Source organism: Panicum virgatum, chromosome 4N (genome assembly GCF_016808335.1).
Source record: "Panicum virgatum strain AP13 chromosome 4N, P.virgatum_v5, whole genome shotgun sequence".
In the NCBI taxonomy this organism is placed as follows: Eukaryota; Viridiplantae; Streptophyta; class Magnoliopsida; order Poales; family Poaceae; genus Panicum; species Panicum virgatum.
Genome location: NC_053148.1, coordinates 20,357,706 through 20,378,224, shown reverse-complemented (window position 1 = coordinate 20,378,224; position 20,519 = coordinate 20,357,706). Strand labels below are relative to the sequence as shown.

At 44.0% G+C, this 20,519-nt stretch overlaps 1 protein-coding gene across 3 annotated transcripts; it reads right to left on the bottom strand.

Annotated features, from left to right (window-relative positions):
- Nucleotides 1-151: 151 nt before the first annotated feature.
- LOC120669536 (sister chromatid cohesion protein PDS5 homolog A-like) lies at nt 152-18,583 on the bottom strand. 3 transcript variants are annotated; one of them, XM_039949307.1, is made up of 33 exons: nt 18,262-18,583; nt 15,969-16,172; nt 15,687-15,868; nt 14,347-14,473; nt 13,989-14,207; nt 13,612-13,828; nt 13,381-13,526; nt 13,139-13,278; nt 12,259-12,408; nt 12,116-12,164; nt 11,848-12,036; nt 11,419-11,601; nt 9,864-10,015; nt 9,637-9,763; nt 9,380-9,532; nt 9,236-9,304; nt 9,004-9,140; nt 8,809-8,926; nt 8,577-8,711; nt 8,275-8,474; nt 7,599-7,749; nt 7,294-7,437; nt 7,128-7,211; nt 6,487-7,038; nt 6,291-6,392; nt 3,185-3,258; nt 3,035-3,086; nt 2,194-2,280; nt 2,078-2,115; nt 1,576-1,638; nt 1,336-1,493; nt 727-1,232; nt 162-615 (listed from the first exon to the last, which is right to left on the bottom strand). In XM_039949307.1, the coding sequence occupies exons 1-33, from the start codon at nt 18,349-18,351 to the stop codon at nt 580-582; spliced, it is 5,034 nt and encodes a 1,677-aa protein (XP_039805241.1). In that variant the 5' UTR covers nt 18,352-18,583; the 3' UTR covers nt 162-579. The 3 variants fall into 3 exon arrangements, with proteins under 3 accessions (XP_039805240.1, XP_039805241.1, XP_039805242.1); XM_039949308.1 differs by having other exon boundaries at nt 9,236-9,301; XM_039949306.1 differs by having other exon boundaries at nt 152-615; nt 9,236-9,532; nt 18,262-18,557.
- Nucleotides 18,584-20,519: the final 1,936 nt, after the last annotated feature.

Genomic DNA, 20,519 nt, shown 5'->3' with positions numbered 1-20,519 from the left:
TGATTAGTCTATATTTAATACATCAAATATGCAAAGATTTTATTTTTACAACTTTACGCAACTAAACGAGGCAAAGGGTAAACAAAACTATCGATGCAGAATTATAGGCTAACATTACCCAAAAAAAAACTGTAATAGCACACACCTTAAATACTACCAGATTCTACATCCAAAGTACGGTTCTTTAGAAAGGGTGCCAAAAATTGGATGCCCACAGCTAGTTATACAACACGAGCCACTAGTTTATTGCCTACAACATTTCTACACGAGTTCAACAACAAAGCACCATCTTCTCCTGCAAAAGAACCAACAGATATGTTACAGAGCCTCTTACCCTCTCCTCTCAAGGTTTTACAAGACGGAACCCAAGGATGCCATGCCACAGCTTAATGGGCAAACAAGTGCCCGCATCTAATAACATTACAAGCAAATTCTATTCCACTGTTCTTCTATACTAACGTGTTGCTATTGAAACGAACATTTTCTACATTACAACTGTCAATTGCGAAGGGTCAATCAATGAGATATCCACATTCCCGAACTGCGTCCTACTATGAATGGTCAGCTGAGAAAGCAAGACTATGTTGCTTTTGCTGTGCGTTTTTTCCACACGCTCTGCACAGTCAAAACAAAGCAAATTGGTAAGAATCATAAATTACAAGATGAGAAATTTAGGTCCAATATGGAAACATAGGCTCAGGAGTCGGGGCACAAGAGTGCACTCACGAGGGTTTCATTGTCTGATTCCTCCTTGCTGCTCAAACTATGCTCATCCTGCTTTTCCGCCTCTTTGGACTCTTTCCCTGCCTTTTGCTTCATTTTTACATCTTTGGACTCTTTTCCAGCCTTCTCTTTCATTTCCACATCATTCGAGTCCTTCCCTGCCTTCTCATTCACTTCCACATCTTCCGACTCTTTTGCTGCCTTCTCTTTCATTTTTACATCTTTTGAGTCCTTCCCTGCCTTCTCTTTCCCTTCCACATCTTTGGACTCTTTTGTTTTTACATTTTTGGAGTCCTTCCCTGCCTTCTCTTTCATTCCCACATCTTTGGACTCCTTCCCTGCCTTCACTTCTGTTTCCACATCTTTGGTATCCTTCCCTGCCCTCTCTTTCATCTCCACATCTTTGGACCCCTTCTGCACCTTCTCTTTTATTTCCACATCTTTGGAGTCTTTCCTGGCCTTCTCTTTCTTAGCTGAGCTAATTACTACTTCTTCCTCCATTTGGGCATCTGTTGTATAAAGTACATGTTAGGATCATCTATGAAAAAGCCATATGCATTCATGAAAACAACAGGCCCATGTAGTCAACGCTAACTCGTTAAACAATCGTACCTGAGTTTACATCTTTATCAACATCTGAGCGAGCAAGGGAACTGGATGAATCTGAATCGTTACCACCAGCTCCACTTCTCGCTTCAACAGACTTGTTCCCTCCTGCAGTCTTTCTTCGTTTGTTCTTTGGCTGCCCTTTCCTCTTTGGAGGTAAGGACCTAGAAAGATGGATTAAACAGATGAATTGCACCATGGTTTGGAGGCTGAATCATTACAGTACTTCATTCCATATGGGCTTACCTCTTTTTTGACTTCTGTTGGCTAGGCGAAGACTTGCTGCTGCTAGTTGTTCTCTCCTGTGCTCTGCAAGGTGATTAGAGATCAATGGTTATAAATGACACACAGATTTCTATAATTACGAACAATTTATAAGCATAAAAGAACAATTTATCTTTAATAATTTATGTTGATCCGATGTTTGATCCTGTTTTCTTTGATCTCAACAGTTGCACTGCAGTTTACTATAGAGTAGATTCTAGGGCAAGGCAGGTGCTAAAGGGCTGAGTGCATTGGTTGCTGTCGCGCCCCCTGATTAGGGGTTAGAGTGACAGCCCAGTTGGTCACAGTGTTAGCTGTCATTCGGCGCAATTGTAATACTATAAATCCCCAGTGAAGGGGGCAGGTAGCGTGTGTGTGTTTGTGCGTTGTATGGCTATTTATTATCTTGACGCAATGATAGGCAGCTCTCCTGCATATTCGAGAAGAAAAAAACGATTCTAGGGCAAGGAAAATATCAGCTTACCTTCCTTGGTTTGTCAAAAGATGATCTTTCTTTTGGTTCTGCAATAATGAGCAAACTAAAGTGAACCAAACAGTTTCTTCTTTGAAAAGACAACAAAAGAACTAGAAAGATTCTACCTTCACTGATGAATCATTACTTTCAATAGGCATCCATTTCTCTTTAGACAAGTTAAGCACTTCAACATCTCCATCATCGTATAGCACCTATTTAAGTATTTATGGAGGTAAAATCATATTAGTACATCCGATACATCAACAAAATTTCTAATGGAGTGGACTTAAATTATCATTTCTACAACTTTAACATGTTGAAATGGCAACTAGTTGATACTAGGCATGATTGGAAGTTGCTATTACTGCAGTTATACTAGTGTTACAGCACTGTTCACCATCTAGAAAGGAAACCTATAGCTTACACACTGTTAAAGTACAGCTGCTACTGTGGCATAGCAATTTACATGTAGCATAAACAGAAGCAGTTAATTATCATTTTGTACTTGCCCAATGGCATAAATGCCCAATGGCATAAATAGAAGCAGGTAATGGTGACTGAATGGCTACTTACGTGTTGCATATACAACAAAGTACAATGGTGACTGAATGCCTACTTAAATGTTGCATATACAACAAAGTACAAAGACACTGCATATCAAACACTAAAAAAGGAACCAGGTATTCGCAGCAGCTTTAGATGCCATGTCCATGTCATTACAATAAGTGAGACTTTTAAACATTAGTATAAACAAATCTTTTTTTCTCTAAGGCACTGAAGTTTTTAAGCAACAAAAGTAGTCCCTTAATTATTCAATCCAAGGAAGACCGGAAAATGTCTTATTAGAAATAGACAGTGTACAAACACAAAGCAAACTGCTGCTTTTCATGGTTGTACTTGCAGCAATAAAGATGAATTAATCATTACGGAAAATGAATTATTAATGCATTGTTTGGGGGAGCTTACCGTATGTTTTTTCTTGGATGAATCGTATGATTGCACAACACCTCCATAAAATCTAATAACAAAAAACAAAACCTTAAAACCAACCCCACCTTCAGGAATCAACTAACTGCAAATAACATATGTTCAGATGACATTAATTAGAGAACATACCTCTTATCCAATGGCCACCAAACTTTTATTCGGTGTCCTACCAAGTCTGTGCTGCTTGAGTCGTGCGTTGAGCACTGCAGGCATAAACAAACTCTTAGCAGACACAAGACACTAGAAGGAAACTTGCTTGCACAAATTTGAATATGACCAAGAACATATATGCTTCCTTCCAGTGATTGGTATTATTCGTACAAAAGCTGTGGCTAATTCAAGATCCAATCTACGTAGTTGATTTAGGTGACAAGTAACTTCCTCTATCAATAGTCTACAGGTAAAGATTAAGCAGATAGAAGGAATCTCCTCTCTCAATCTCGCTCTCTCCGAACAGTCCATGCAGTACTGTTCACATAAAGAGTACCATGAGAACAACTCCAACCCACCTCCTATTTTTGACCCCCCCCCCCCCGGGCCGGGGCCATTCCACCCATATGAGGGCCTCTCATCCTATTTCTCTCCCCTATTTCACAATGAATTCCAACAGACCTCTCATACTTGCTCCCATATCTCCAACTCCCTCATTCTTTATTCATATCAAGTAACTACCATGAGGGTTATTTTAAACAACTGTTTTATTTTTGGAAAAAGTCCATTTTTAGCCCCTCAACTCTTTGCGAAGTCTAATTTTCCTAACTGCCAAACCGTCTAATTTAGGTACCTCAACTTTACAAACCGGTCAATTTATACCCTGAGGCCGGTTTTGGGGATTTCACGCTGACGTGGCAGCGGTTTTCGGCGGTTAAACGCCATGTGGCGCTGATGTGGCAGGCCGACGCCGAGCATGGCCAGAGAGAGAGGGGGAGACTCAGAGAGAGAGAGAGGGGGGGAGCAGAGCTGAGCTGAGCTCGGCGGCGGCGCTACCTTTGCCAGTTTCCTACCTCCTCGCGCTGCCGCCACCCATCGTGGCCATGCTGCCCGTTGAGGTCGGCGTGGTTCAGCCACCTCGTGCGCCGACGCCATTGCCGCCGTCATGGTCATGGCTGCCTGCCTACTCCGGAGATGTGGTGGCCCACCTGCTTCGCTCCACTCTGGCGCGCCTCCCCTTCCTGGGCCCCCGCTGCTGCTCCCCGCCCGCACCTAGGTGGCACCTGCGCGCCGGCCACCATGGCCGCCAGGAGCGCGAGGTGGTGGCTCCCGCCACCGCCACGCAGGAGCAGCGCGGCGAGCACGAGGACGCTCGGCGGATGGTGGCGGCCTGAGCAGAGGACCCGACACGCGCCCATCCCCTATTTTTTGCTCCTCACGAGGAGGTGGCCGGCGCTGCAGCCCTGGCCCTGGCGGCGCTCGACTCGCGCGACGATGCAGACGGGGCGGACAGCCAGGAGGCGCACAAGGAGGCGACCGGCACAGGCGGGCTGGGGGCCCAAGCTGAGGAGGCCGGCGTGGGTGGATACGGGCGGCGTCATCATCATCTCGGCGTCCTCGGGCCCCGCTGCCTCGCCCGCGCCACCGGATCCGTGGCGCGGCGCACGCGTGGTACGGCTGGGAGCCCCGGTCGGAGCGTGTCGAGTACCTCCGCCGCCGCGCAACCTTCTTCCCCAAATCCGGCCATCCGCGATTTGCCTCCTCCGATGAGCCCCATCTCGATTCCTCGCGTCCACACCTTCTCCTTCCTCCTCTCCGTCGATTTTAGCGCTCACCCGACCGATTCCCCTCCTGCAGCACCTCCCCGCCGTCGGCTTCCGCTCATCGCCGCCGTTGCTCTCCGCGCCGCTCCTCCGCTACAGCTTCCCTCCGCCCGAGCCCCTGGTGAGCTTTGCCCCGTCCCAGACCATGCCGTGCGTGCGCCAGGGCACCAGAGATGCACTGGGGCTCGCCGGGGAGAGGGAGGCACGGGAAAGGGAGGGAGAGAGGCGCCGCCGCACGAGCTCAGGAGAGGGAGGGGAGGCGCTGTGCGCACCTGGATGGAGGAGGGGATGAGTGGGCGACGCGCGGGCCCCCACATGCCTACGTGGCGGTCAACGCCAGCGTGGCATGGTCGAAACCACTAAACATCGGTCAAAACAGCCTGTCCCTCGCCCAGGTGCTAAAAGTGAACGGTTTTAACAGTTGAGGTATCGGTACTAGACGGTTTTATAGTTGAGGGTTAAAATTAGACTTCACAAAGAGTTGAGGGGCCAAAAGTGGACTTTTTCCTTTATTTTTATAGGTTTATTTCCAACAGCTATACTTCGGACGACATGTTCACCCAATTTCCCATCTTCCTCCCTGCATTACAAGATCCAAGTATATCCGAAAAAATGGAAGAAACCTGAAGGAATCAATTGCTCTGTTGAAGCTACGAGATAAAATGGAACTGTGGTTCCCAAACACTCCCCTCTCTCTTTCCAATCTGCTTCTATTCTCCTCAATCTCCCTCTCTGCTCAAGCATAGCAAGCGGCAGCCCATGTTTTTTTCCTGCCCGACCTCCCTCCCCTTCCAGCACTGCCTCGCCTTCCCATCCTCACTGCGCTTCTTAGCAGGCGGCAGCAAGCAGCTGCTGGGCGGCCGGCCGGCAGCCAGAACGAGCACCCCCCTGGTCCCTCCTAGACCTCCTGATTCCCTGCACCCTGCTAGCTTGCCCCGCCCAGCTGTTCAGGAGTGCGTGTCCCCTACTCCCGCTGGCAGTACGGGCTCGGCGCGAGCTGATCCGTGCGTGCCGCGTGGGGGCCATGCGGCCCGGGTTGCTTCGGATGGGCGGCGCAGATCCAGCCGCCGGGGTGCCTCGGTCCACTATAGTTGGCTGGCTGCCCCGAGCGGACCTGGCAGGAGTGGCTTCCGCTCCGGCGCAGGAAGGGCAGTTGCTCCTCGACTCGGATGAGAGTCCAAAGCGGGGCGGCTCCTAGATGTAGGAGGCCGGAGCTCCCGGATGAGAGCTCTCCTATCCTTAGGAGGCTGATGAGAGCTCAGTTGGAGAGGATTTTTTTCGTCTCTCTCTCCTAAATACGGAATAGGAGGTCGGAAAGGAGGTGGGTTGGAGCTGCTCTCACCGCCTTCCCTCCCTTTTCTCCAACAAATCTAAGCCCATAACAATGTGGCTTACAGAATAGAATAGAATACTACTTAAATACAAAGGTACGCAAATCTCCGTCATGTCCGAAAAACAAAGAGTAGAATATTAAGTATTACCTTTACTAAACCAGAAATCGGTTTTGGTTTCTGCCTTTTGAGTGACCCATTTAGACTTCTTGGTTCAACAGTTCTTTTAGTACTGTCTGCATCAGCAGACTTCTGGAAAAAAAAAATGAAAAAGGATGGACAAATCAGAAACTGAACTTCGTAAGTTTTGTAGACATATAAATAGGATAGGGATGGAAGAAATTACCTTTGGACCACTATTTAAAATGTCAGTATGGGATTTCTTAGCACCCTTATTTACTTTAGATACAGGGGTTTTACTAGTAGGAGATACTAGCAGCCCTGTATCAGTTGAATCATGCCTGTCTTTCTTCTCCTTTAACTTAGTTTCCAATGAGGTATAAGTCCTATCTTTGCTTGGAGTATGCAATAGATGTTCATCACTATTTTTACTACCTTTTGCTGAATGTGGTCTATTGTTAGAAATTGATCTTTTGCGTTTAGGTGAAGAAAAATCAAGTGGCTTCTCATTAGTCTCATTTGTCTCAGTCTGACGCTTCTTAGGCTTACTCTTTTGCGATTCCCCCAAATCTCCTTGGTTGTCCAAGTTAATTTCTCTTACTAAACCCAGGACATCATCAACATTGCCAGTATTTACTGAGCTAGATGACGTCTTCTGCTTTCTTCCCGTCTTCTTTTCTCCTTGCAATTTAAGAAGTTTAACAATTTTCCCAAGTGGTACTTCATTTCCAAATTCATCAGTCTCGTCAATAAGCATCTTATGTTTGGGAGATTTGACCTGGAAACACAAAAAAAGGACACTAGTGCAGTTGAGACACAGCAGGCAAAGGTGAGCTATATATCAGCAGTTAATTATTCATTACATACCTTATCAATGTTTGCTGTCATTACATCCTCGAAATGCGCCAGTACTTTCTCACATCCCAACCACATCTTCTCATCACTCTTCTCCTGCACATTATTAGATAACTATCAATGCCGGAAAACTTATTAACTATCAAGAAATAATTTCATGCTTTATTGGAGTGCATACCACAGAACTTTCATTTTGGTCATCCTGAAGTGGCATGTAAAGTTGAGAAGGCAATGGGACCGTTTGAGCATCTGATAAATTTGTTTGATCGTTCCATAACCTCTTTGCAATAAGGAAACCAAGATCACATATAGCATGCAGAGTCTGTCAATATAAGAACATTAAGTTGTACTGAGTAGCAATAGAAATGTACAGAAACCCAAATGAAGAAAAAATACAATCAAACACATTGTTACTTGTACTGAGTAGCAACAGAAGTACAGTAACCCAAATGAAGAAAAAAATACAATCAAACACATTGTTACCTTCGTCTTATTTCCATCAACCACATCTTGTGAACATTTGATGCTTTTGAATATAGATATTATTGTAGTGAAGCTCTCCTTTTTCATGCTTGGAACACTGTGTTGCAAACCCTCTTCTCCCAGGAGAATTGAAAGAATCAGATGCAACCGCCTGGCGGAAAGCTTCTTGATAAATATATGTACAAGCACACACTTGATAAATATATGTACAAGCACACGACTATTTCAGCTAGAAGGGTCAAGGTAAGAACATTTTCTTTTGATTCCTATAGCCCAATAACTCCAAGTTTTACAAAATAAACTAGACTGGACCTTAGATTAACAGCTAAAGGCGCATCATTGGGAATAAACCACTTAAAACCTAACCATCTAGCAAATATGTGGGGTCTGCTTGGCCTATGCCAAGCAAATCCTTCACAACCTTGAAGCCAATAATCTACATTTTCAAGAATATAGCAGAATGCAAAATTTGTTGGCATCAAAATAATGTCTCATGTACAAGCAATGCCATCAACATTACAAAGGCATGCAATGTTCAAGCAGTGCTACTAATTGCATCCAATATATGATATCCTAATATATTTCAGTGCAAGGGTGCAGGTTATCAAATAATATTTTGTAGACAAGTAAATTCTTGATAACAAGAGAGCAGCATATAAAGAGCTATATTAGATACCAGTAGATTGGACCAAATGCTTTGACATTCTCATGATCCTCAATGTCTGGGGATGAAGGATCATGAGCAAGGCCATGAACCAAAAAGGAAATTATATATTCTGGGTAAGCCGTCAGCAAATTCATATCTGCTTGGACCGAAAGTTGGCGCATCTTAACTTGTTGGCATATCTGAACCACTTCAATCAGATTGTGCTTGAACTGAGAAATGCATGGAAACAAGAGAAACTCAGGGAGACTTGATAGATTATCTTGCCAAAAGAAAAGAAGGAATCAATTCATTGTCGTGTTTAGAATATGAACCTCTTCGTACTGAGGGGCATGATAATCGTTAACGCCAAACAAGAAGGCACAAGCATATTTTGCATCCAATGCCCTCTCCTTGATATATTGATGTACTTTACAAAGAAATAATTTCCTCATCTGAGGAAAATCATCCTGAAAGTGAATAGAAATATGAATCTCCAAAGATGATGAAATACAAAACAGAACAATAACAAAGGCCTGCCAAGCAGCATTGTCCCCAATGAAATACCTGTGAAATCCTCAGAGTCAAATAAAATACATCAACAGGTACTTTGTGGTCCCATTGTCTTGATAAGCGGAGAACAGCTTTCGCTGCGGCAAGCCTCAAATGGGCCTTATCAGCAGCACTGCAGAGCAGCAAGATAAAATATTATACGGTGCGGAACGTTTACATTGCAATTGAAGGGCATGTATCTACTGGTACCTTGAGACCATATTTGGAGAAATATCACCATAGGTAAGAATATTCTTCAGAATATCAAATAACTTTTCTATTCCTGGGTGTGCATGAGCATCTTTGCAAGGTAGATAGCTCTTCACCAAAGTTTTGATGCCATAAATCTGCAAAAGAAAATACCACAACAGAACGAACTGACAGTCAAGGAGCTTTGAGATTGAATTGTTAGTCAGACCTTGAATAGCATAATTTCACTAACCTTCAGCAAGCAATTCTGTGTACTATCACCCCATTCAGATTTATGAGCAGAATTTTCAACCATATCCTGCTGAAACTTGGAATTGTGATGACAATGGTATAAAAGATAGAATAGAACTGAGAATTCAAAAAGAAAAGGTCTTACATCATTGCACTCAAGAATTTTTGTAATTATGAAACTTATTATCTCTTCTTCCCGCGTTTCAAAAATTGGCATGGATATCTGAGCTATACACCCCAAAGATTGCAATATAGATGGTAAATGCACTTTCTTCTCTTCCAACAAATCCACAAGCCTCTACAAGGTTGCAAATGCAACAGATAATTTTCCCAAAATGTCAATAATATACACCGTAGCACAAGAAATAAATAACAGGAGAGAATTAAGTTTGTAACTGATACCTTGTAAAGAACAGATAGGGACATAAGACCATCATCTTTTGTAATTGCAGCAAGTGCATGAACAGAGTATTTAGCTTGTCTCCTTGTGCCCTCTAAGCATAAACGCTCTAATAGAAGATCAAGGGTACTGAAATAGAAGCCACATCAATTCAGTTCCATAACCTTAGTAGTTAGTATTAAGACAAATCCTATAATCACAAAATCAAGAGGCTCTCAACAAGCAGAACCTTGATGAGGCTAGCTGTTCCCGAATATTGCCACCAGCCTTCGATAAGACGTGAGCAATACCCTCTTTAAGCACTTCATTATCCTCCTTCAGGAGTTCAACAATGTCTTCTTCAAGTCCAGACAAAAGTGATGGAAAGAAACTAGAAATTGCCTGCACACAGAAAGCATTGAGAGGTTATAAGCTTTAGAACAATATTTGAATGAAGGGACGTCAGGCAGTCCGTTGGAGATACAAGTGTTTCCACTAGAGTTTTTTTTTTATATACACATGAGTAATATAGTTGTTAGCAGAACTGGTTCGGCTAGCCCTTTGGGCCCAAGGATATTAGCTGTGCCGGCATCCCTGCCCCCCCCCCCCCCCCCACACACACACACACAAAAATACGGTATTAGGCAAGGATCTCCTCTAATTGGTGCTATTTCTATAAACCAAACCCTATGACATCCTTGCCTATATATACATGAGCTTTGCCTCTCCATTAATCAATCCACCAAATCCCGAGTTTTTTTCTCGAACGCGCAGGAGAGCTGCGCATCAATATATTAAGAAGAATGAAAAGGGGGGAAAGAGCCCCCAAAACAAAAATGTTACAAGGATAAAGGGTCTATAACACACCCTAGGAAGAACACACTCTCTTAGACACACTAAGCACTTAAAGGACCAGACCACCTGCACAGGGCAATTAGGAGGTGGGAGCTAGGGCAAGAAGATAAGAAACTCCTCGAGCCCCAGCTACAGACCACTGTTGGACCTCATCTCTAAAGGCTGCCATGACCCGGGATAAATTAGGAGTTCCTCCATCAAACACACAGTAATTCCTGTGCTTCCACACTAACCAAGATCCTAGAATAATGATGGAATTGATTCCTTTTTGAACCTGACCCGAGAACTTGCTGCTAGTTTCCCCCCACCAATGAATAAAGCAGTGATCATCCAACTGTGGCGCCAAGGTTTGCAGCCCAAACTGCTGCAAGGTGTGGACCCAGAACTGTCGGGTGAAGACACAGGAGACCAATAAGTGATCAATTGTTTCTCCAACCTGATCACAAAGTGAGCATTTCGGTGGGTGGTCAAATCCCGAGTTATATTGCTTTCAATAGTCATTAATGTTAGGGGATGCCATGAACACTGTGTTATGTTCTTGAAATTCTGTTACTGAGTGAGCGAGATAACCACCGGCACTGGCCACTGGGTGCAAGACTCCACGGGAAGCAAGGACTTCTCGTTCTAACCATTCCTTAACTTTATTGAAGGTCCTATCAATATATAGATATTACTTGAAATCGAAGCAACTCAGAATTGGATCTAATCTAATCTAGCTCTAAGCAATTCATAAATTGGATCTAATATAACCTGAGTACCTGACCTTAAATATCAGATGGCTGCTTTTTAGCTACATTATATCTAAAGCATCAGACTACAACAAATGAATAGACCTAAGAGTTTTCAAACACTCAAAAGATATCCTCTGAAAGAGATTGTTCGCTTCATCTAGAATACAGCATGGCCAATACGTTCCATTAAAAAAACATTGATTCAGAAAATTGTGTTACCGTTAGAAGATCCATGCATGCTGAGATGAGCTTTGTATTCCCAGAAGTCTTCTGTTCAGAAGCTTCTGACAGGATCTCTTTGGCATACTCCTTGTTTACAAGTAAATATGAACATCTCATTGCTAATGTGGCCACAAAATCATAAAGCGCATGTTTTTCACCAAGTATCTTAAGCAAGTCTGCCTGCAGATTACACATAAATTCAAATTGTTTAACCATGGAATAATCAGAAAACAAGTCAAACAGGTTTAATTATTGCAAACATTGTCAACCACTGGCAGGCAAACATCTCGTCTGAATGTAGCAATTGATGAAATAAATGGGATGAAAAACGGCAAAAAATCGAATCAGGAACAGGACAGAGGCAATTTTTCTCACTTTTCCTTTCTATTTTACATTTAGCTTACAAAAAAATGAAATAGAAGGTACCCGAAGAGACCAAGCTTTCTCGAATGAAGTTGAGCAATCAAGCAGGTTAGTGAATAATTTCCAGATATTGTCATCTTTTAGCTGATGAAGCATGTTCAAGTTCTCCTCACACTTTGCAGGGTCACTGAATGAGCGAGACATGCTCCGGAAACATCCAACGATTCTTTTTTGCAGATCAGGGGCATCTTCCTGCATTACAAATGGAATTAACAAGGTAACCTAATCGACCACACAGTGATGTTGCAATACATTCAAAATTCACACTAACCTGGCTTAGTTGCCGAAGTGACATGTATTTCAGCATTTCTTGTTGCAGTCTGATAATTAGATAAGAGGGGCAAATGCATATCAGAACCATATTCAGAAAGAGCTCAGTATGAATTTAAACAATCTACAGACAGAAAATCAGACCTTTGCTTTTGCAGAAGAATCGATTCAAGAGCTTTCATCTCAACTTTATCAAAGTGCGTCACAGCTGTAACCCAATGTTTCACTCTTCCCTTCGTTGGAAACTCCGGTGGGAACAAGGAAGCACACAAAATGGATTCGATTGACTCTGACCTGCACCAAATAATAAAGCTATCATATGGGTGATCAAATAGTCTCACACTACATGATACAAATAACCGGATAAACACTAAGGCCTTCCCCTACTTCATTAAAAAAAATACTTGACAAAAAATCATTTCACCTCAAGGAAAAAGCTATACCATTTTACAAGCTTACACGTAAGAAACTAAGAATATGCACACATCTGATGTCCACACTGGGCTAAAAATGACTATACGCACAACAGAACTTGGACATAATCTCCTAAATTTTCAGTACACTACACAACTATGCATGAAGAAAGTACTCACTCCTGTAAGGCAGACACTAAAGAGACATGTGAGAAACCAAAACCAGCAATGAACTTGCAAAGAAATTACAGAAAGAGCATGTCTTACTGGTAAGAAAGGACAACAGGACTGTTGACATATGTAAGCATATACCACACTTTAGATTACTATCACACTTCTCCGCACTAGGCATAGCAATCATGGAAGCCACACGTGCACATAATTGGATATTTTTGAAAGATTAATTGAACAAGTGCACTAAGTTGTAGGAAATGCTGCAGACGCAACTTTTGAGGTGACCAAATCAGGCACCACCAGTTAGACAGAGTTGAGCAAGAAAATGTGTATATCGCAGATCGACTGGGTGCTCAGAAACTGTGTCCTGCCACAACTCAGTGGTGCCAAATGATATAACAAGAAAACATATGGCCCAAGAATAGTCATGTTCTTACCTAAAATCTTTGTCATAAATACATCTTAATATTTTTCCAGGTATCCACTCAAAATCATCAGAATAGCTATCAGAACCCCTCTGGCAATATAGCTTATAAATATCTGCCAACCTCTCCATGGCATAGCACTTCACAGCCACCTGCAAATTTTTCAAGAATCACATACTTTAGAGTAAATCATACAGATGGGAAAAAATGAAAAAGAAATTGTTGTTTGTGGAGAAGGGCAAAGAAAAAATAACCGATTTATCGCGAACACGCTCCGCTACTACTTTAATTGTGTCAATTGGAATTGCATCAGGTGAATGGCAAGCTACATCACAAAGTGCAGCCACCACTCCCTTTCGCACATTTTCTTCATAATCAAGCAATCTGTCACAAAGTGCCTCTGCCAGACAGACAACCATCAGGGCAAGCACAATTTATTGATCAGTCAAATTTAATGAGCAATTACGGGAGAAAATTATCCTTACTGAGAATTTCAGGAGCTTCAGGTCGGGAAGGATTTGATATTAGACATCTCTTCAAATGCTCAACCATAGAAATACGGATTTCAACTATTCTATCAGTCAGCCTCTTCAGAAACTCAGAGAAGAGAGTTTTGAAATATTCCACAATAGGGGCTCCAGGTAAAGAAAAAATTTCCCCAAGTAATTCAACTGACTTAGACCGAATATCTACTTCATCTGCCTAGAAAATATTAAATACAAACTTTAATCAACAAAGTATATTAAATACAAACTTTAATCAACAAAGTATGACCATCCAAAAGAAACAAGTCGCTTAAACTCAGAATGATATTTTGAATTGATTTTGAGAAAAATGTGATTGATCCAGAGTAAGATCGTACCAGCAGTTCCCCAGTAATATAAGGCACAACCACCTTAAGAACCTTCGGAGCACACTGATAAATGTCAAATATGATTCCGTGGTGGTCAATTTGATCATTCGAAGAACTGCCATCCCCAGCCCATGAAGATGTCAGAAACTTCTTTATGTATGGTTCAAGTTTTCCTGCAGAATGCTTGATGACACTGCGAGCAAGCTTACGCCCAGACATTGCAGCACCCTAGTTATCAGAAGTGGAAGAAATAAATAACTCAGAGAAGGCAAACATAAAAATAGGTGAAACAGTAGATGAAGCTGACAGCGATCATCTGAAAATTTGAAAAATATCACCTAAACACCTGAAAAGGAAAGGTACTCACAGTTTTCTTCTGCCCCAGTGCTGACAACAGCACATGTAGAAGACTCTCCTGTATATCTTCACTCTCATCTACAATAAGGGTCATTATTGTCTGCATTGACTTTACAATTTTTTCTTCATGACTGTCACTGCATCGCACAAGAAACTGAAGTTAAACAAAATGGAAAATAAAATAAAATATAACCTATATATAAAATTCTATCAAGAATTACAGGACTAACAGAATGTTGCATGAAGAAAGTTATCTGGCATTATGTTACCATATGGCAGCAGATAAACCTTCGGGTTTCTGCTTAGGCTTAGAACAATATTCCAACTATTTGTTAACCAGGTTTCACAAAAAAAAAAGGTATGATCCGACTAAAATTGTATGAAACTCCAAACTGCAAATAAGTTCTTCATACAATTCACATTTCGAAGTGACAATAAGAGTTCTAGATACTAATACCTTTGTTGTCAAGCAGTATATCTTTTGCAAGGATTCTGAAATACTTATACTACCGGCTTGATAGTAGTACGAACTATGGAAGTTATTTAGCAGTGAGGATTTTGAAAGCCCCAGTAGACACTTATTGAAGTAAGGATAGATTGCGTATGAATCGTGGGTTGTATTGCATTGAGCCTCGAGGGTGAATATATAGAGGTACAAGACTTGGAGGGCATTGAGCCAATGGCGCAGAAGCCCGGCGCCCACTCGTACAACCTCCGCAGCCTTGCACAGCGGCACAGGAGGAGATAGCGGTGTTGGGCCAGATGTGCAGGAAGGTGCGACGAGGGAAGGGGGCAACAAGGCAGCCTGACGAGATCGAATCGCCACAGGAGAGGTAGGTCATCTGCTACTTCTTGACCACGACAGGCGAGGCAGATCAGAGGGATCAGCAGCGCATCCTACGAGGGCGCTGCCCCCCGTGGTGATCTCCCAGGGGGCGGCACGAGGGCAGCAGAAGCCTTCGGTCTAGGATCAGTAACCTAAACTCGTGATACCATGTAGGAAGGATAGATGGCGTATGAACCGTAGGTTGTCTTGCATTGAGCCTTGAGGACGAATATATAGGGGTATAGGGCAAGAAGCCTCCTCGAGATATTTTCTATACTACCAAATATACTCTAACACTTATAAGTTTACAAATAAACATGACAAAAGGATCCAAATGAAATCACATTCATTTGTGAAGTAACAGAAATCATGGTCAGAGAAGAACAAGTAAATTTTATCGGAATAATTTTTGTGGGATATCTTCACAGCACAACTAACAGTGAGAAAATAAAGCAGCAATATTTGAACATTCATGCTCTAGCGCAAGGCACTACCTAGTTGACAAAGTAGAATTGTTAAATTACCTGACAACTTCTAAGAACGTTCGAAACATGTCTGTGATAAGATAGTCGCATTCAAGATCTAACATCACAACACATGCTCGGTATCTAGCAACTGTTTCGAGAATAGCAACTCTCCTGCCAAAGGTTTGACTATTAACATCACTGAGCCCACGAAATGTACCTACAATTAGATAGAATATGTCCTGCAAAAGGGGGAAAAATCTCAAATACCAAATAAACATCGTAAACTCAATAAAATTTGGCCAATCCAGTCATTTGGTGCCTCAAGAATACAATAGTTACCCTTAGAACATCATCGTCGTAGGGAGCATCAGGTGCAGTTATTCTTGTAATTTCACAGAAGCAGGTTGCCAATAGAACTTTGATATCTTCATCTTCATGCTTCAGAAATTCTTCTCTGGTGAAAGCCTTTAAACTGGGTTGAAGAGCTTCCATTACCGAGGACCCTGGCGACTGCTCTATTCCATGTAAGCATTCCGCAGCTTTCTGCAGTAATAATAGCATCAATAGAGTATCTAGGGAACACTTACCAAGAGAAAAAGATTTCAGTCGAAGCATCAAACCAGTATCTATGACCAACCATTTAATACTAAAAAAACAGCATTGAGAGATTGTGTCATCACGCAGTTAATTCCTGGTGGCATAGTGCTATACTAACTCTGGTAACAGTTAGATATGAGTAATGAGTTAAGCTTTGGTGGCATGGTTAGATGTGAGTTAAATCTTGGTGGCATAGTGCATTCGATTAGGATAGTTATATATATGTGTGCAACCGCACACACACATTTTCAATGGAAATCACAAGATATAACAATAGCTACAAATTATATTATTACCACCAAAAGATCAAACCCATGAATCTCTATGCATGAGAACACATGTGTGGTGTGGTGGCGCGGCACCCAGGTGTGGAGCTGGCAGACCAGGGCTCGAATCATGGGTCTCGAAAAAAAAAAGACCCCTCAACCATGGAAATTTTCAGAGGTATAAATTCTGCTGGTACGTCCTGGGTAGCTTCAGGGCCTATTCTCAATCCTGCAGCTCAAGAAAATTTCTTCTTACTGCAATACCTCGGGGGAGGTCCTCCCTAGGGTGCTGTTTGGACCTCTCCGCGTCCTAAATTCTAACAGAGAGCAGTCAACATCAGAACGCACAAGGCTCAAATGTGAAATCCAGAGTACAGGATTCACTGGACAGTTTCCTTCTCTAACAAGTTGGATGGAATTTGCTGTTTACTGACAAACATAGGTGTGTATGTGTAAAAATGCATGCACAGGTGTCCTGCCCATTTGGTTCTACAAGGCATGATTCTAGGGCAAACTGAATAAAATAGTTTCCTGCAATAAACAGTACTCCCTCCGCCCCAAAAGACAAGTCATCCTAGGAAGTCTAGGACAACTTAACAAGAAGGTAAAATGACCATGTTTGCTCCAATATATTATCCATATTTGGAACTAATTGATTCTTGCATGCACATGCACTTCTAAACAGGGTAAGATGACTTGTTTTTTGGGACAAATTTTGAATCCTAGAGTGATTTTTTTTTGGGACGGAGGGAGTATAAAGAAATTACCAAACTGAAACCGTCATATACACACAGCATTCATGGTGATGCTAGACAAAACAGTATCCTCATAACAGCATTTCCATGTACCATGCCCTAGGTTTAAAAGAAGTACTGCCATAAACCCCCACCAAATTCACAGACCAATCTTCAACTTCCCTTAGCTACTGTCACTCCTCTATTGTAACTGAAATAACTAGTCTAACTGAAACGGCCGCCAACCACTAGAAAGGTGAAGCTTCTTGTTCCACTAAAAGCCCCCTAAACCCTAACCAACAGCAATCCCCTTTTCAACACAGAAGAAATTAAAAGTTTGGGTGCCGACCTGCGACGCTGCAATTCACGCCTCTAGTGTAACCAAGGAAACTAGTGTAACTGAAACAACCGGCAACCCCCAGAAAGGTGAGGCCACTCGTTCCACTAAAACCCCATAAACCCTAAGTCCTTTTTTTTTAAAAGCCATAAACCCTAAGTCCTAACCATTAGCAATCCCCTCTTCAACAAAGCAGAAAATAAAATGCCAGGTGCCGCACTGCAACAGTGCCATTGAGCATCGAAAACCACCAAAACACTCAAGCTGCACTCAGTGCTTCCCCCAACCAAAGCCGAACTTTTCCTGCCCAAACAAGCAAAATCGAAAATCCACCTGAAATCTCGCCAAATTCACGAAGCACTACAGCATCTACAGCACAATCTCGCCGAAACCGAACTTCTTGCCTCCTAATTACCCAGCCCAGCGCGCAGAAAGCTTGCTCCTCCAGAACCCTCACAGCAGCTGAATTGACGCGCAGCCATCAAAACCAGGCACCCCCGCCGCCCCCCGATTCGCAAGGGAAACGCAACCGCCAGCACCGCACCTTCCAGCGCCCTAAACCCTAAACCTGCTGAATTCCCGCGCCTCGCGCACAGATCCACCCGAAACCCACCCAGCGCCACCCGCCTCCACGGCTGGGAGGCGCGGGCGGCCGCCCCCGGGGCACGAGAGCTTCCTGAGGGTTCCGGCCGTCTCACCTCGAGGAGCTTGGCGAGCTCGTCCGCGGGCGCCGGCGCCGCCGCCTGCAGCTTCTCCCCCAGCTCCTTGAGCTGCTCCGCGGCCGCCATCCCCGGCCGCCGCGCCGGATCGACGCCCAATTCGCGCTCCAAAGCTCCCGCCTCCGCCTCCCTGGGTTCTAATCTGAGACCGGAAGGCTCCCTCGGCTTTTGGCTGCTCTCGCGCTGTTTCGAAATTGGCGTGAGGGTGGTGGAGGAGAGAGAAGAAGAGGGGCGAGGCGGAGAGCTCGTGAGCGGAATGCCAAGGCTGGCTTGCTGGGTTGGGATCGGGCTGTTCTCGCTTTTGCTTGGGTCTCGGAGTCCAGCCCACAGCCAGTATGCTGTCCGGGTACGCTGCCACGCTCCTGCTGCGGCGGTATCGAAATTAATCGCGGCGCCCGTCTGTCACGCGGCGGATGCGACTGAGGTGTGGCGCCGGCGCCGCGCTGGACCCACGTGTCGGTAGGTGATGCTGGGCCGGAGACGGTGGGGAGGGGATTCCAGGGGCAGTTTTAGGACAGTGTTCACTGATTCCGGAAGAGGCGTGCACCGATGGTATTTTCAGTTTTCTTTTGAGACCCTTCCCACCCCCATAAATCCCATAAACTAAAAAAACATCACACCAAATATTTTGACACATACATAAAGTACTAAATAAAATTTATTTATAAAACTTTTTCATGATGGACTGTAAATCGCGAAACGAATCTAATGAGTATACTTAATCTATGATTTGCAACAGTGATGCTATAGTAACCATCCGCTAATTATGGATTAATTAGCATCATTAGATTCGTTTCGCAATTTACAACCCATCTGTGCAAAAAGTTTTGTAAATAGACTTCATTTAGTACTTCAAATTAGCAAGATTCTTTCGCAAAAAATTTTGCGTTCCAACTAAATATGGCCTGAAGTGAGGATGGTATTTTCAGTTTTTTTCCGAGAAGGATGTACCATATATATTAAAAAGGAACAAGTGCAGTACAATCCATTCTTGCGGAAAGAACCCTGACGAAAACAAGATTTACATCAAGACCCCTAATACTGCTACTGTTCTTCGTCAACCTCTCACCGAGCCAACGCCGCCCAGTCGCTCGCAGCTCTGTAGATCGAAGCAGCCAACCTCCATCCACCGTCCCCCAGATCGAAGATCGGACACGAAATTTGAAAGCTGCAAAAGATCTCCGCTGAAAGAGTAGCAGCCGTCGGACCTCCCAATCTGGCACTCCCCACGCCTCCGCACACCCTTCCACTTCAAACCACACCATTAAGAAAACGAACAAGGCGAGCATCAACTCAAACAAAAGCGAGGAACGAAGAACCTGGGCCGCCGCCATCACTGGCCGATGGCACACTCCTGCACAAGCCTCGAGTAGATCTGAAGCACTGGCGTGGTCTCCAAATCCGGCGAGGACCCCACAAGCTCATCGCCGGCCTCGGAGCAGAGGACGACGAGGTTGAGGAAGAGCCGGAGGACCTTATTCCACTGTAGCGCCGCCGCCCTCACCTTGCAACCGACGCCGAGCAACGAAACCCTAGAACTACATAGACCTATTCTACATCACCGGTTGGAGAACCAACGTTCCCCTACCGGAAGAGAACGGCGGCCTCGCCGGCGAGAAGACACGTCGCCCCCTCGTTCGCCTCTCTTTTCGCCTCTTTGTCCTGTAACGAAGGGTGAGGATTCGAGAAGGCATCCGGTATTTTCAGTTTTAACTAGGATGATGTCATTTGTATGTAGTCTCGATAGGGACCGTTTAGTTTGGGATGTTGGAAAAATAGACAACTGTAAGTTTAAATTCCGAACTAGATTTATCATGACGAGAATTAAACCTAGCATGCATGACTCTAACATACTAGACAATATATATATCATAAACATGATCTCAGAAAACATGATTATGAAACATATCTGATCACAAAATATGTACTGTGCGGGAGCCGCCGGGAAGACGAAAGGCATAGACGAGACGAAGACGGTCCTTCGAACGGAGCGCAGCAACCGGCATTGCAGACAACGGTACGCCGCAGCTCCTGACTCGGACGGAGGATGAGCCGTGGCGAAGAAGATGAGCAATCGCGCTTAGCGCTTCCCAAAAATCTTATTCGCCCTCTCCCGGTGCAGGATCACAAGACCGAGCGGTTCCGGAGACCTGCTCTCCCGTTCGCCGGTGCACGCCGGTGCTCAGGATGGAGAAGACTACGGTGGCGGCGCAGCAACGAGAGGAGGCAAAACCCTA

Excerpts from the sequence above, each read along its gene's own strand:
- LOC120669536 (XM_039949306.1), bottom strand. The coding sequence starts at position 18,351 with ATGGCGGCCGCGGAGCAGCTCAAGGAGCTGGGGGAGAAGCTGCAGGCG. Across the intron at positions 9,764-9,863 it reads GAACAGCTAGCCTCATCAAG|TACCCTTGATCTTCTATTAG; the intron begins GTTCTGCTTGTT and ends CTTCTATTTCAG. Across the intron at positions 6,393-6,486 it reads TTTTAAATAGTGGTCCAAAG|AAGTCTGCTGATGCAGACAG; the intron begins GTAATTTCTTCC and ends TTTTTTTTCCAG.